At 35.5% G+C, this 15391-nt stretch overlaps 1 protein-coding gene across 1 annotated transcript; it reads right to left on the reverse strand.

The window, feature by feature from the left end:
* Positions 1 to 270: 270 nt before the first annotated feature.
* Positions 271 to 5129, reverse strand: LOC137387916 (zinc finger protein OZF-like). The gene is made up of 6 exons (XM_068074429.1): positions 5063 to 5129; positions 4564 to 4620; positions 4398 to 4457; positions 4174 to 4305; positions 4015 to 4071; positions 271 to 1211 (listed from the first exon to the last, which is right to left on the reverse strand). The coding sequence occupies exons 1-6, from the start codon at positions 5127 to 5129 to the stop codon at positions 271 to 273; spliced, it is 1314 nt and encodes a 437-aa protein (XP_067930530.1).
* Positions 5130 to 15391: the final 10262 nt, after the last annotated feature.

Consider the following 15391-nt stretch of genomic DNA (forward strand, 5'->3'; position numbering starts at 1 on the left):
TTTTCTGTTATCAAATCAGTTGTCTCTGGAGTGTGCAATAAACCATTTCTCTAATTTAATACTCTATTTAATTGCTTCTATGCAGAAACATAACATCTTACAATAAAAGGAATTCTCTAAGGTAAGAGTCTATGTCTTGTGACCATTGAGCAAAACTAATATTGCAAAGCTAATATTGCAAATCTTAGATTAGTATGGTGTTTCCCAAGTGTGACTACTCATGTGACTATCTAAATTGGACCGTCGAGCAAAGTTTCTACTGCAAATCTCTCAATTAAATGACTTTTCACCAGTGTGCTTCTTTAGGTGACTTGTTAGATAAGTTTGAAATGAAAAACTGCTACTGCATATCTTACTTTGAAGTGGCTTCTCTCTGGTATGAATCCTCATGTGTCTGGTTAAATTGTGTTGTTGAGCAAAGCTACTACAGCAAATATTGCATTGGAATGGTTTTTCCTTAGTATGAATTCTCGTGTGTCTAGTTAGATTACCACGCTGAGTGAAACTGCGACTGCATATTTTACACTGATATGGCTTCTCTCCATTGTGTTTCCTCATGTGGTCCACGAGACTACCTCGATAAGCAAACTTACTACTGCAAATCTTACAATGGAACGGTTTTTCCTTAGTATGAGTTCTCATGTGTTTAGTTAGATTGCTGCGGCAAGCAAAGCTCCCACTGCATGTCTCACATTGAAATGGTTTTGTCTTAGCATGAATTCTCATGTGTTTAGTTAGATTACTGCGCCAAGTGAAGCTGCGACTGCATATTTTACACTGAAATGGCTTCTCTCCAGTGTGTTTCCTCATGTGGTCCACGAGACTACCTTGATAAGCAAACTTACTACTGCAAATCTTACAATGGTACGGTTTTTCCTTAGTATGAGTTCTCATGTGCGTGGTTAGATTACTGCGACGAGTAAAGCTTCTACTGCATATCATACATGGAAATGGTTTCTCTCCAGTGTGAGTTCTCATGTGAATTGTCAGATGACTTGGACAAGTAAACCTCCTATTACATATCGTACATTGAAATGACTTCTCTTGAGTATGAGTTCTCATGTGCGATGTTAGATGACTTCGCTGAGTAAAGCTATGACTGCACATCTTACACTGAAAAGGTGTCTTTGCAATAGGGACTTTTATCTTTGTCTTTAGACTGGTTGTCCATTTTTGTTGCCTTTGAAAGGATCTCAGTCCACGATATTCACCTATAATGCGAGAAAATGCTTATTCACCATAAAATGTAAGACCCATCATGAAGACTAAAGGAAGATTATGACTTCTACTCTAAAACAGAGGATTGATAAATATGACAAACTTTCCTTTACACTTCAGGACAGGAAAGCTACAACACGAATATTGTAGAACCTTTTGGACGGTTTTTTGGCGCACAGACTCTGAAGCGCCACACACCAAAGTATTGTCATGTAGTCATCTTATGTAGCTACAGTCTTGATATAGTCCAGTAACGATAGCACCCTCTAGATGTGTTTTGGTACAAAATATTTTTTATGTACTACTCAAGTCTACCCATCCTTGATGAATAAGTTGATATAAACAGCACTGTTTCATCAGGGATGTACTTGCGCTCAACTAGCATAAGTTTACTAAAGTTAAGTAAACGTAGGAGGTTTTTAAGTACAGTAGCTCCTTTAACGTAAATTCCAGATAACATAAAAAACTGTGAAGTTTTTGCTTCGTATTACATAAAAAGTTCCATATAATGTAGTGTCAAGTCGGGCGAGTTTTCAAGCTCGATTTGAATGCTAATCTATCTCGCCACACTTGCGATTAAAAAAACGATGTGCGTATAGCATTTTATCTATTACCCTAGGATACTTATGTATTCGCGTCATCTAACTTTCGCATTTTCGCGGAGTCATTCATCTCGCGAAAAATTCATGAGCGAAACTAAACTATCAATACGAACAAGCGAAAACGCGAAATTAAATAGTTTGGTTCATTGATATCCACAATAAAATCGTCATATTAGAAATGCAGGTAACCTTTGTGTGTGGTTGGGCTCATTGGGCAATTTCTGCTAAACTCATTATAGCTAATACGCCGACTGAGCAGCGTGGCAAAGCAAATCGAGATAACAAGTTCTTTAGGAAAAGCAGGCCTGTATTCCCTGGTTGCAAATTGGGGCAGCTAATGTTAGGCGACTAGTTATGGACATCTGGGGGTTTGAAGGGGCGGTATCAGCCCCCTCAACAAGTTTCTTTCATGTAGGGCCTCAACCGGGCATCTCACGTAAAGTTTTGAAAGATTTTATTGAAAAGTATACACATTTTTTCTATTATTTGATATTTGTTTGTTTTAGGTGATGTGACTGCTAGGACGTTTTCAGATTAAAATAGGCTAAACTTGACCGCAGTTAAAACGCTCAGAAAAAAGACATCTTTTTTCTTTTGAGCATTTCAACAAAGATCAAGATTTTATTTTTAGTTCATCCGAAGGCTTTTACGCTTTCGTTGGGCCATTGCCAAACGGATGTTTGGTAAAACTTGACCTTTTGCAAACCTTTATAAAAATCGTTAACAAAAGTATTTTGCCGATGATGATAATAATGATGATAATAATGACGCCCAAGAACTATTAAAAGTTAACGTTTATCTCTACGGCTTGGAATAAAGTGATATTCTACAGCGATAAAAACCGTTCTCGTAGCTGTTGGGCAACTAACTGTTCGAGTTAATGATGTTGAGCTCGAGTTATCTAAAGCAGTTTATCATTATGTGGGAACGGACCAAACAAATCCGTTCGAGTTAACCAAGTGTTCGTGATAAAATTTTACATTTTATTCGAGGGCAAGTTCTCCGAGTTTGACTATACTTAGCCGCCAAAGATTCCTAAAAAGTTGGGGCGGCTCAGCTGGCCAGCCGCCCCAGGGAATACGGGCTTGTGGAAAAGCCAAGACAAACAAGGAAGATGATGATAGTAGTTTAGTCACTGAATTTGTAACTGATGAAGATGAAAGTCTGGTAGGGAAAGTCATAAAATGGAATAATAATTATTGTAACGATGAATTTTATTACCAACCAAAAACAATAACAACCTTGCGCCATGGCCACCGCGTGCTATAAATACTTGAGATATAATATTGGTGCCACATCAGTCACGGCGGCAAGGACAAGGATCTAGACGTCATTGATAGTCCAAGAAACAAATAGCAGCAAGCGATCGAGTTGCATTGTCGATCTCGCCCACACATTTCTACCCGCGGTTTACAAATACAAACTAGTCCCAGATTGAAAAATTTTTTACTAGTGAACTGAACCTGAGGAACCCAATTATGTTTGTTCTATTGCATTTATTTTCACATCACTATATTTTCGCACTCATCAGATCCGCGAAATTATGTTGCAGCGAAAGTTTACTCTGTGTGCTACTCACGAAACTAAATACTAGCGAAATATAAGTGTCCTAGGGTATATATAAAACTTCCATGACATTCTAGTTTGTTGTGATAGATCACCAGATATGTCGACAAAACGGAGAATAGGATATCTGCTCGAATGTTCATAAACATTTAAAGGCGATCGATTGGTACAGGTGTTCCATCGTCGGTCTATCAATCTCAATGTCACGGAGTTGGAGTATCGTCGAATGTTTTCTTTTATCCTGACCATGACCCCTTGGGTACGAATTGACGATGAACAGGTAATTTACTTTTACTAAATACAGGTAATTTACTAATTTAATTTTGAACAGCCAATTTATAATAGCAAAAATATTTCGTTGTTTTGCTTTATTGATGACACATAATATGTTTGTTATAAGTTTTACTTTGCAGAATAGACTTCGCTGTTTGGAAAGAATGAGAAAATCGTTGAAAATGAATGTCAAATATGTGTGCTCCCCATCAACTTATTGTAAAACTATCGCAATCATGGTCTATAAAACCGTTGAGATTATTCAGAAAAAGGAAAAAAATTGTGGGGTTAAAGTATGTATCAGCGATGCTACAGGTATCTGTTATTATATCAATTAAACCAATGTCATACTTACCTCCATCATTGTGTACGTTGGCCGAAGGGCTTTCTGGGCCTGCATAAACTTCAATGTCTACAATATAAACAGCTTGTGCACATGAATAAAAGTCAAATTTTTTATAGAACATATATATGTGACCAAAAACTCTGAGTGCATTTTACAGTTAAAGATAACCATTTTTTTGAAAATCTTCAAACTCTTCAACTTCAGACTTTTTCCTAATTCTTTCTTTGTGCTTATTTATAACCTTGTAACTTAATACAGTCAATCCACACTTCTTCAGACTTTCCTTCCCCAGACTTCCAACTGTCCAAACAATGATAATTATCATATCAGAACCTGATATCAGAGCTGGTCAACAGCAATTATCACTATTCCTTAATAAATCTTAAACTAACCAGTAGGGTAAAGATTCTCAGCACCTTCAAATCCTGGTTCTGTTTTCACTTCTGCAACTCCTACAATAAATATGAGAGCTCATCTAAAGAGAATGATAATAACAAGCTTTTGGTATATGCAATAAGATGTCATGGTTACTATGTAAAAGCCTTCCAACATAATTACCTTGATCACTGTCTGCATTGAATGGTGAATCACCAGGTTCTACCTTAACCTCAATATCTACAATGCAATGTAATGATAGTTTATTACCTACAAACAGAGTTATAATAAATCTATATGTATGAAGAAAAGCCCTAAATAGAAATGTTTGCTCTAAACTTGCTGGTTAAAGCATCATAATAGAATAGTATGAAGTTATAATAACCATGGCTATAGCAGGAACGGTTATACCAGATATGGGAATATAAAACATGTTTACTGGGAACATAGCTATAGTAAACATGGCTATAAAGGAAATAATAATAATAGTAGGCAAGTTTATAGAGAACATGGCTGAAGAAGAAATAAAAAATAGAGAAGATAACAATAATAAACATGGCTACAGATTAGATTGATAAATAGCAACTGGGTACACAGAACATGGTTATAGACATGAATACATAATACTAAAATCCTTAAGAGCGGTCATCATATACATAATTTGATAAAAATCTCTACTTACCAGTTGGATAAAGACTGTCACTCAAACCATCTGTTATTGGGAGTGAAGTTACCTCCAAAGCTTTCATGACAGAAGTTGTATGAAAGATCGGTTTATCTAAAGAAGCAAAAAGCATAAAACCAGATTACGTAAAAACCATGTTCTCGTATTACATTAATCATGGCTTTTATGAATAGAATCCACTTGTAAATCAAGAGATAACTATTTAACTTGTATCAGACCAGATGATAGCAAACATCAAAGTAAAAATATATTATTACAAAAACAGCCTTAGTAAATACCGTAAAACCTGTATTTGAATGCCAGCTTTATTTGAACGCCACCTCTATTTGAGCACCACAATGGGAGAAGGGTTGAAAAATAGAGCACCACCTGTTAATTGAATGCCACTTCTATTTGATCGATACTATTTGACATTCTTAATCTTTACAGATCTATAACAGCAAATGATCAGCAGAAACGTTTTCACAAAAATGTGCTAATAACGGCTTGATTACATCAATAATAATTAATTCGTTCTTTGTTTCTGTCTGTATTCAAGTCTGTTTTCCAAACTGTTTTGGTTAAACTCTGATTTCAACACCATAGAAATCGTTAATAACAGTATCAGGCGCAAAAATATAACTATAAAAGTAGTTCATTGTTTAACACAGTCTCGATAGTTCCAAGTATGTGAAAAATGTTTTAGCAATTAGGATGCTTTGGATGACTTGTGCTAAGCATGCATCTGGCTAAAAAGTTTATTATTATTTTCGCACCAAGTTTTCAGATTGTAACAGGGAAAATTTTTGCTCGGTTAAAAACTCGTTTGGACGCTAATATATATTAGCTCAGCAGCGCAGAAAAAGAGTTTGAATTAGCAGACACAGTGGAAGGTATGGAACAGCTAGGTTTTGATAGGTTCCATACGAACGTAACACTCAACCGGAAACTTGCTGATCAAATGATGAAAATATTTGTTTCAAAAATGTTAGTCTTTCTTTCTGCATGTATTATAATTATGGCTTATTTATGTCACTTGTTCTTGAATATATATATATATATATACATATATATACTAGCAGCATTACCCGTCTACAGGAACAGTTTCACCTGCAGCATAATGTTTATTGAGAGTTGTCTTTCATACTGTAAAACAACTCCAAATATGCAGTCTACTGAAATTGTTGGCCTGATCGTTGTATATAATTAAGAGTCATCTTCTCTCACACTATACATTCGTCTACATTTCATAGTTATCTTACCGTACATGCTTAGCGGTTATCTTATCTTTTATACTTGTGGTTGACGCATGTGCACGGATCATTTTCCGGCAGTTACAGAGTACACGCGCTTATATTAAATGCTCGTACTTGTGTTATCGCAGCATATTCGATATTTACCAATAAAGATATATAAAATAGACACAAATACAACACTGATCAGAGAATGCATGTACATATACATGTCAATGTTGGGGAAAACAATGGAAATCTACAATGTGTCTTACAGCTAGATGCGTGTAAAATCTAGTAAATATCCTAGATTCATGTGTCTAGATTCATGCATCTGTTCACCCTCGTTTATATTTGCAGTTGACGATGGCGCACTTCTGCCGCTGAGCCCTTGCCTCGGCTGACCAGTCTTTACCCGCCGAGCAGTTGACAATCGCGTTCTTGCACTCGCCTTGCAATCAATTGCCTTGCACTTTCCTCACAATCAATCGCCTCGCAATCAATCGCCTCGCAATCAATCGCCTCGCAATCAATCGCCTCGCAATCACCTCCCACTCGCCTCGCAATCAATCGCCTCGCACTCGCAATCAGTCGCCTTGCACTCGCCTTGCAATCAATCACCTTGCACTCGCAACCAATCGTCTCGCAACCAATCGCCTAGCACTCAATCACTTTGCAATCAATCGCCTTGCACTCGCCAACTCTTTTATCCGAAAAGCCGCGCCAGGAGACTCTCGCTGTACTCGGGGCAAAAAATGTCTCTCACGCATCCCCGAGTGACACCACAGCCCCAAGCCTAGCTGTGCTACCCAGCGTTGCCCGGGTAGTAAAAAGAGTTTTTGCACAGAAAGTTGATTTGTATTTAACATATAACAACATTTGCCATTCTAACTTTCAAACTGCATATCATGAAAGAAGTGTTTTGTGTAGTTGAAATAAATTAAGAGAGAAAATAAAACAACTGTAAAGGTTTTCAAACCAATGTAAATTTAAAATTTCAAAACTTTCAGTGAGCTATATCTTTTAATAACGTATAGTGGAACCTCAGTTCTCAAACATACTCAGTTCCAGAAGGTAGTTCATAAACCGAGCTGTTCGAAATCCGAAACAATTTTTCCCATTAAAATAAAATAATGTAAATTTTAATCCGCTCCAGGGTGAAAAAACAACTTCGGTAAAGTATTTTTTCAACATTTTACACCATAAGCTGTACATGTACCCGGGTAATAAAAAAGTCTTTGCACAGAAAATCTATTTGTATTTAACATATATAACAACATTTGCCATTCTAACATTCAAACTACATAGGTAACATGAGAAAACATGATAGGTAAGGTATCATGAGAAAAGTGTTTTGTGTAGTTGAAACTAGACTTGCCCCGATTTCAATATCGGAATCGGTATCGTTGCCGATATGGGTATTAAGTATCTGAATCGGTATCGGCCGATCTTTTCTTAAAAAATCGGACACTTCAGATACTTTTTACATATCAACTATTTACCAGAAACCTGTATTTTAGCCTGCTACTTTAATAACAAATCATCAGCTGCAAGTTCCTTGCTTTTATCTAATGATTTCCGAGCCTGCCACACAATATATTTCATGTCTATAGCCTAATAAACATCCACACAGCTGCCTAATATTTTGGCTTTAGTCAGGACGTAATCACCAAGTGCGGTATTTCCCAATTACAGTGATATGATTTGTTGCAGCCAATCACAAACAAGAGAACCATAACGAGCAACAAGAATGCGGTGTAATGTTTCTATTTACTAGCATTGCGAATGTAATTTGAGCAGTTGATGCATAAAGTTATCTATCTCTCTCTTGATCCTGACAATATGATGTATCGTTTGTGTTGCATAAAATAACCTCAGTGGCTTATCGGTGTTTAGCCTGCCCTCCATCATCAGTAGCGTGCGAGCCCTTCAGTACGACTGGCTACATCGATAGTGATAGAAGATAAAGACGTCTCACTGAGATAATTGAATCACTAACGGTAATTAAAAGACGCATTTATTTGCTTTAGACTTGTACAGGCGCAGCAGTTCGTTCAGCAGTAGAAAAGAGACTTCATTATCACAGAGAAAACTGTACCACTAACTGTAATTACCATTAATAATAACATATTTCAAGAAACATGGACTGTTTTGTTATTAGATGCACGGTATGTCAGTATGTGAATATATATACATGTATATCTTTTTTCATAAATACAAACAAATAAATACATTAATATTTATATTTTCTTTGCATTATATTTATACTTGCATAAAAAATAAGCAACTATCTATGCAACACAAAAGAATCTGAATCGGATTATTTGTCATTAAGAATCGGTATATCGAATCGGCTGGTGAAATTAGAATCGGGGCATCTCTAGTTGAAACAATGAGAAAATAAAAACAACTGTAAAAATAAACTTTGTCAAACAACTGTAACTTTCAAACTTCATATCATGAGAAAAATGTTCCATGCAGGTCAAATAAAATTTAAAAATAAAACGACTATAAAAAGGTTTAGATGTAACAGTGAAATAATTAGCAAGTAATAGCTAAATAGAGCCTGTTTTGCTAGGATTACAATATGAGATGATTCGGTAATGGTACAATTAGTACGAACTGAGGAAACAAAATAAAATTTGTGAATATGTAGAATTAATAATTACAATTCATGCATAAAAGTGTGTGTATAAAAAGTTTGTGTTTCACCAACAGCTATCAATCAAAACTCTGAATACGACGATACCGGTACGACGATATGTTATGTAAAAATAAAATATTGAAGTGTCTTTGTCTGATCGGAGGTGAGAGAATCTAGATGGTATTCCCGGTATTCCCGCTCGAGATAATACAATTGTCCGCGTGAAAAGTAGTGACCTTAACAGCGATTTAGCAATTAAACCTTAAGAAAAGCCAGAAATAGAGGTTCACAAAAACGGCATCGTGATTTATAAAGTTAATAAAATTTGATCGCCAAATTCTAATATCGAGAGAGTCTGTTGTCGATATCGTTTTGCCGAAAACAAATTAGCCCTAATACGTCGAGGACAAAAAAGCATCGCGTGTCATGAAGCTAAAAGAAAGCCATCCGAGTTTAAATTATTACGTCATTTTTGTGTGACAACGACAAACGATGAGTAGGTTATGTATAGAGGCGCACTAACTGGAGATTCCCTTTAATGCGCCCTAGATACCCTAGATACGCCTCTGATAGTCTGAAAGGTACGGTACTCTATAAGGCGGACACTCAATCAAACGCGCAGACAGACAACGATTGCCGTTTATATAGTAGATATATATATATATATATATATGTATATATATACATGTGTAGCATTTGATAGATTATTATTTTAGTAAAACTTATAAACTTGCAGATTTATAATAAACTGGTAACTGGTGAGACTTGACCTTTATAAGAGTAACCTAACTAATGCTTTGAGATATGATAACATCACATAAGAGCTCAGTTCTGGAAAACATTAGGCTTGTATGTCAACGTATGACTATATGGGGATGCAATGCTGTTGGTAAACTCTTGTAGAGGACTGCCAGTTAAATAGGTAAGAAATAGAAACATCATCTAAATATAACTAGCATGGGTTTAATAACATTCAATGCATATTTTGTTATTGTTATACAGGCCTTGAAAATACTTGTCTTCAGATGCTAATGGCTATCTGAGTATAGAGTTGAATGAAGTAGTTTTAGTTTTATCGATAAACGTATAATGCTTGATGTTTATGAATACATGTCTAGGTCATTACGAACCACTTTTAAACACAATCAATAGCAAGTGAGTTCCATGAATATCCTCATAGTGAAAAGGAACTTGAAACAGAGCATAAAAAATCTGCTGTGTTTACAGTTTCCTTCAAATCCACTAGTTTTTATTTGGTGCATTATTTTCGACATTTGGTGTATTGTTAATACTTTCACAGCCAGGCTCCAAATATTACCTAGTTTTAAATTACGCATAAATATTTTTTTCAAAAGGCAAAAAACCTGCTTAGCTTTTGTTAGTATATTTTAAATTTACAGAACTTAACATTAGCTGCACTTATAGCCATTTTGATATTGGTAAAAAATTTTCAAGCAAATCTTTTAGGTTTCTATTTTCCATTAAAAATAGGCCTGCTGGCTTATCACAAAGTTTGATTGCTGAACACAATGCCAATTTTTATAGCTACTTTTTGTAGTTAGGCTACTAGAAAGCTTGTCCAAACTGAGGCATACTAGCAATCGAAGAGATGAGTTTCATAAAAACCCTTGTAAAACAAAATAGTTCTAATTGGGAGTAGTTCATTCATGTTTGCCGTACGGTCCGTATCCCAATAAGTACTTTTGCGTGAACACTAGTGCTCAGGCCTGCCAATCCAAGAGTGGGGCAATGCGTGAGATTTGGTATCAATGATAGCATATATAAAATTGTGGAAATTGGGGCAAAAATCTCACGCATTTCCATTTTTTCTTTGCGGTGATTGCGTTAGTCTCACGCCCCATGCGTGAGAGTTGGCAGGTATGCTAGTGCTGTCCAATCTCAAATGCGTATCATATCATTATTAGCTCATTAACTATCAACTGAGTTAACCCAAAACCTTGACACTCTGTGCATAGCGTTAGTTTTTGTAGCAGCTAATATAATGTTCTTCTCAATTACTAAGTGCGAAGGTACACCTCCTTACTATTCTCCTGGGCCTGTTTATGGTAGTCCTGAAACAGGCTGAAAAGAAGATGGGATCACCGACTAAAACTGTACTAACGAATCAATATATTATATACCCAACATATTATTTATGACTTACATACACAACCAGGTGATTCAAATTATGATGAGGATCAATGGCTAAATGAGACTAAGACACTAGCTGGAATAAATACAGAGCTAGCTGGAATAAATACAGACTAGCATGCGCCCACTCAGAAAATTACAGTGGGCCCCTCATATGACATTAATTCCTTTCGGTATTGGCATCGTAACGCGAAAATGTTGTATAAACCCATAGAAACCCATAGTAATTATCTAATGCAAACACATCCTGATAAAAACACCAACATTTTATATACATTCTCTACATAATGAAAATTCGTAACAAAACAGTATATTAACCTTAGTAACTATGGTTACCTACAGTAAGTTTAGTGTATTTAATGGTTATGATCTGCAATAAAATAAAACATTACTACGTACAGTACGTACTGTATGAGTTTTTTAAACTTGAAACATACTTATAACATATATATAACATACTTATACTTATAACATAAACTTTGAATTTAATTTAAATGACTTTAGCGTACTAAACTTACACATCAAGCTAAACTTTAATTTGTATTTTACTAAACTAAACTTTAATTAATCATCAAATGAAACAGGAAAAATGCTGTACTGAGAAAGGGAAAGAAAGCCCTGTATCTCTTTCAGGCATTGTGGGAGCATTTTGACAAATAGTATATGGATATCTTTGTGACTTTGACATATGCCGCACACTGATTGCAATTTTTGATAATATCGCATGGCAAAATAATACCATAATGAGGAAACGGAAAAACGTAATGTTCCACATCGTGAGGCAAATAAACCATAAAACAGCAGCGCTGTAACCCAGAATTCACTGTATAACGCTGTCACGCTGTAACAGAATTCGCTGTATAAAGCATCCGCCCCCTGGACTTGCAAGCAGGAAAACCACATAAGGTGGAGAAAAAATGTTTGATTGTTTGTTATTAACTCTCTAGACTTCCCTTATTAAGTAACCTATTACCAAAAAGGTAGCCAAATTGTATACTATATATTCCACTGTAAACGACGTTTGCTCTTTCTAAAAGTAATTGTCGTTTCGACCTACGAGTTTCAACTACTCGTATCTACCAATTATAGGATGATTTGTTTTTGCTCACTTATATGAACAGTTGTTTTTGCGTTTGAGAGAGAGTCAGACTTTAGGCTGGTATGACTAGACATATTACAATACTATAACAATTTATTCAAGAATAACACATATCCTTTTGTAACTATGACAGCTTAAATTAAAAGGTTGGGCTAATGGCTGTGATATAGAGAGTCTGTGTTAACGGCTCATGCGCTGGTTGGGCAAAAGGCCGTATTAATTAACAGAGGTATCTTGGCAACTACTGTATAACCAAGCATCAGTTCCTACCTGGCCCTGATTTTACTTCACATGCCTGCAATAAAAGAAGAGAATGAGCAAGAACTATTGTCTAAATTGGACACTTCTGAAAAGGACCAACAAAGAGCCCTAGCAACTGACTGAACAGTAAAGCTTTGTAGCGGATACCTAGAAACCATTGTTACCTAGAAAAATGATATTAGGCTTCTTTAGGCTGCACATGCCAGAATATATATGAAACAGGGCAATTTGTTTCAATTAAATGAAATTAAATGAGTATATACAATCAAAACTACACTCTCTCCAATGTATATTACATGCTATTTAGTTATTTTAATTAAATTAGGATAACCATTTAAAAGTTTTTTAAGGTAGATTAATAGTTTTACTGATGGCAACTCCTCAAGGCTAGTTCACACTATATCGCCGTTAGTCAATGTTTTTCTTTTGGCGTTCATCGTCGATTATGTGAACCGTGAACTGATGGCATCAACAAAGCATCGCGGCACGTCAAGAAAGTTTGCAGCTGCTAAACCTTTTTGATACTTCACCGAGCATCGATAACCGAATTTCAACTGTGAATCAATTCGGCGATGGTAATTCATAGTGATAGCGTGATTTATTCATATGGTAGTTGGCTGCAGGACTAGTTTTTGATTCTAGCGCGTGAAAACGAGCAGGTTTCTTTGCAAAAATTTAATGAGAACACTAGGTCACAGAGTATTTCCTGATGCAAACGCGGATGGGTTCGTGATAGTGTGAACATTGTTATCATCAACGATCTCCAAAGTATTGGGGTATTAAGGCCGAGATACGGCGATATAGTGTTAACCAGCCTTATAAACCAATCAGCATACAAAATATCTGTTCGATCAATCAATATGGCATATTTTAAATACACTATCACAAGTAAAGTTGTATAATCTCTACAGATGCATAGTCCAACTTTAACAGTACAGAGACAGTAAAGTGCTTCTCTGCTTGTCAGCATCTCTCGGCTCACTCTGACCTTGGATATTTAAACTTTTTTATATTAAAGTTTCAAACAGTTTCAAACGTTTCAAAACAGTTTCAATCCCTTTGTCTTGTTAAAAGAACAACTACAGTCATACCTTGACATACGAGCGCCCAACAAGCGAGAAACTCGAGATACGAGCAGTCTTTCGAGCAATTTTATCTCTTGAGACACAAGTAGAATTTATGAGATATGAGCATACGAGCCGGTTCTCGATAGTCACCATATGGTCAAGTAAGCGGCCGTAAGCGGAAGGTTGCTTTCGAAAACAGCATCGCTCAGTCTTTCTCTTCAAATCAGTTTGAAAAAAGTTTTTAAAAGGTTGGCTGAAAGTTGTAGTGAACCAAAAGCATATAATAAAGAAAATATGACGAGAAAATTAATGTATGTTTAGTAAAAGTCTAAAACTTAGCTTCAAGTGTGTGGTTAATGAGCTAAAATCATTTAAGTCAAACTCTAAGTCTCTGTTATGTAGGGTAACAAAGGTTTAGTGTACCAAACTCATTGCTGTCTATAGTTATTCAAAATCTGTTTTGAAGAAAAAATGCCATACAGAAATGTACATAGTGATGATACATTTTATGGCAGATCATAACAACTAAATACGTATTTGTTACTTTGCTAGTGTATGTACTGAATTACAACATTTTAAAAAATATGTTTCCACTGTAACATCCTGTTTTAGGTGGTTTCCTTTTTATAGTACGGCAAATGATTAATTTGTATTTGTAATTTGTATTTAGTTATTTTTTATAGGAGATAGGGGCTTAACCCACTCAGGACTGTTCCCGAATACCTCGAGAAGAGTTGTGCTCTCCAGGGCCCATTCCCGAAGTACTCGGGTTAAACTTTGATTTGCTCTATTGCTTAGCTGTGTAGGTACATCGGTTTTATTTATTCACCAAACGAAGTTTAAGAGTCTGGGCATCATTTTGATACCAAATATGTGATTGGACAAGAAAGTTTTAACTAACAAATTATGTAATAGATATCAACTGTTTTGGAAATTTGATGATCGCCATCTTGGAAAAGGTTTATCCGAACGATGGCAAAATTTTTAAGTGAATTAGATGCGGTAATCAGCTCAGGGCAAGAAAATAGCAACAAAAGTAGTGTTCAAGAAGAAAATGAGAATTTTCTGATGGAAGAAGGTAAGTTTTATGTGGCTATTTATAGAATTTTACCGAAAAAAAAACGATAAAAAGCCGAAATTTGTCTTGTGAATTTCTAACAAACTTTATTCTAACAGTATAAGATATGGATTTTTTTAATGATACACATGCTTATGACATTTTCAATCCAATAAAATTTAGATCTTTTTGCAGCATGAACTCATCACTCTATTACCCCATAATAAACAATAGTTTTATGATTTCCTTGTAGAACTACAAGATAATAAAAATTTCTTATTTCATTTATATCCAATTGTTCAACCCACAATTAGTCAAGCATATAGTTCTCAACCTCAACATCCACTATAAACTAGCCCCAACCACTAGATTCTAATATTGGTCGATAGGGGACACTTACCACAGTAATCATCTTCATGACTTTTTCTGTTTATATTTACAGTATCAAAAAATATTTGCAATTTGTATTACCAATTGTTAGCAGCAGTAGACTACTTATTTGCAATTTGTTATCAGGTTCTTACCCTGAAAAGCTACTAAAGCACAATTTTTTTAGGCTGTATCATATTTGCTACATGAAGGTGAAGACAGTCAAGGGCTTGTGAGTGATGATGCCGTTGATGATGAGCCTAGGGCTTCAACGCCAATATCTGATGAATACTGCATCAACTAACTTATATTGGCAGCAAATATGCATGTGTAGTTGGCATCAAATAACTCTCACCGTGTCATAATTTTTTAATGAACACACCCTTATTATACATGTATATATTGTTTCGTTTTCATGAATATTCATTTTTACTGTATTTTTTACAATATATTTTACTGTATTTTTA

Source organism: Watersipora subatra, chromosome 2, assembly GCF_963576615.1.
Source record: "Watersipora subatra chromosome 2, tzWatSuba1.1, whole genome shotgun sequence".
In the NCBI taxonomy this organism is placed as follows: Eukaryota; Metazoa; Bryozoa; class Gymnolaemata; order Cheilostomatida; family Watersiporidae; genus Watersipora; species Watersipora subatra.

Bases quoted from the DNA above. Each gene is read 5' to 3' on its own strand.
- LOC137387916 (XM_068074429.1), bottom strand. From the start codon at position 5,129: ATGAAAGCTTTGGAGGTAACTTCACTCCCAATAACAGATGGTTTGAGT. The intron at 4,458-4,563 runs GTAATTATGTTG...TATTTATTGTAG, and splicing joins CAATGCAGACAGTGATCAAG to GAGTTGCAGAAGTGAAAACA. The intron at 4,072-4,173 runs GTTATCTTTAAC...TTTATATTGTAG, and splicing joins TGAAGATTTTCAAAAAAATG to ACATTGAAGTTTATGCAGGC.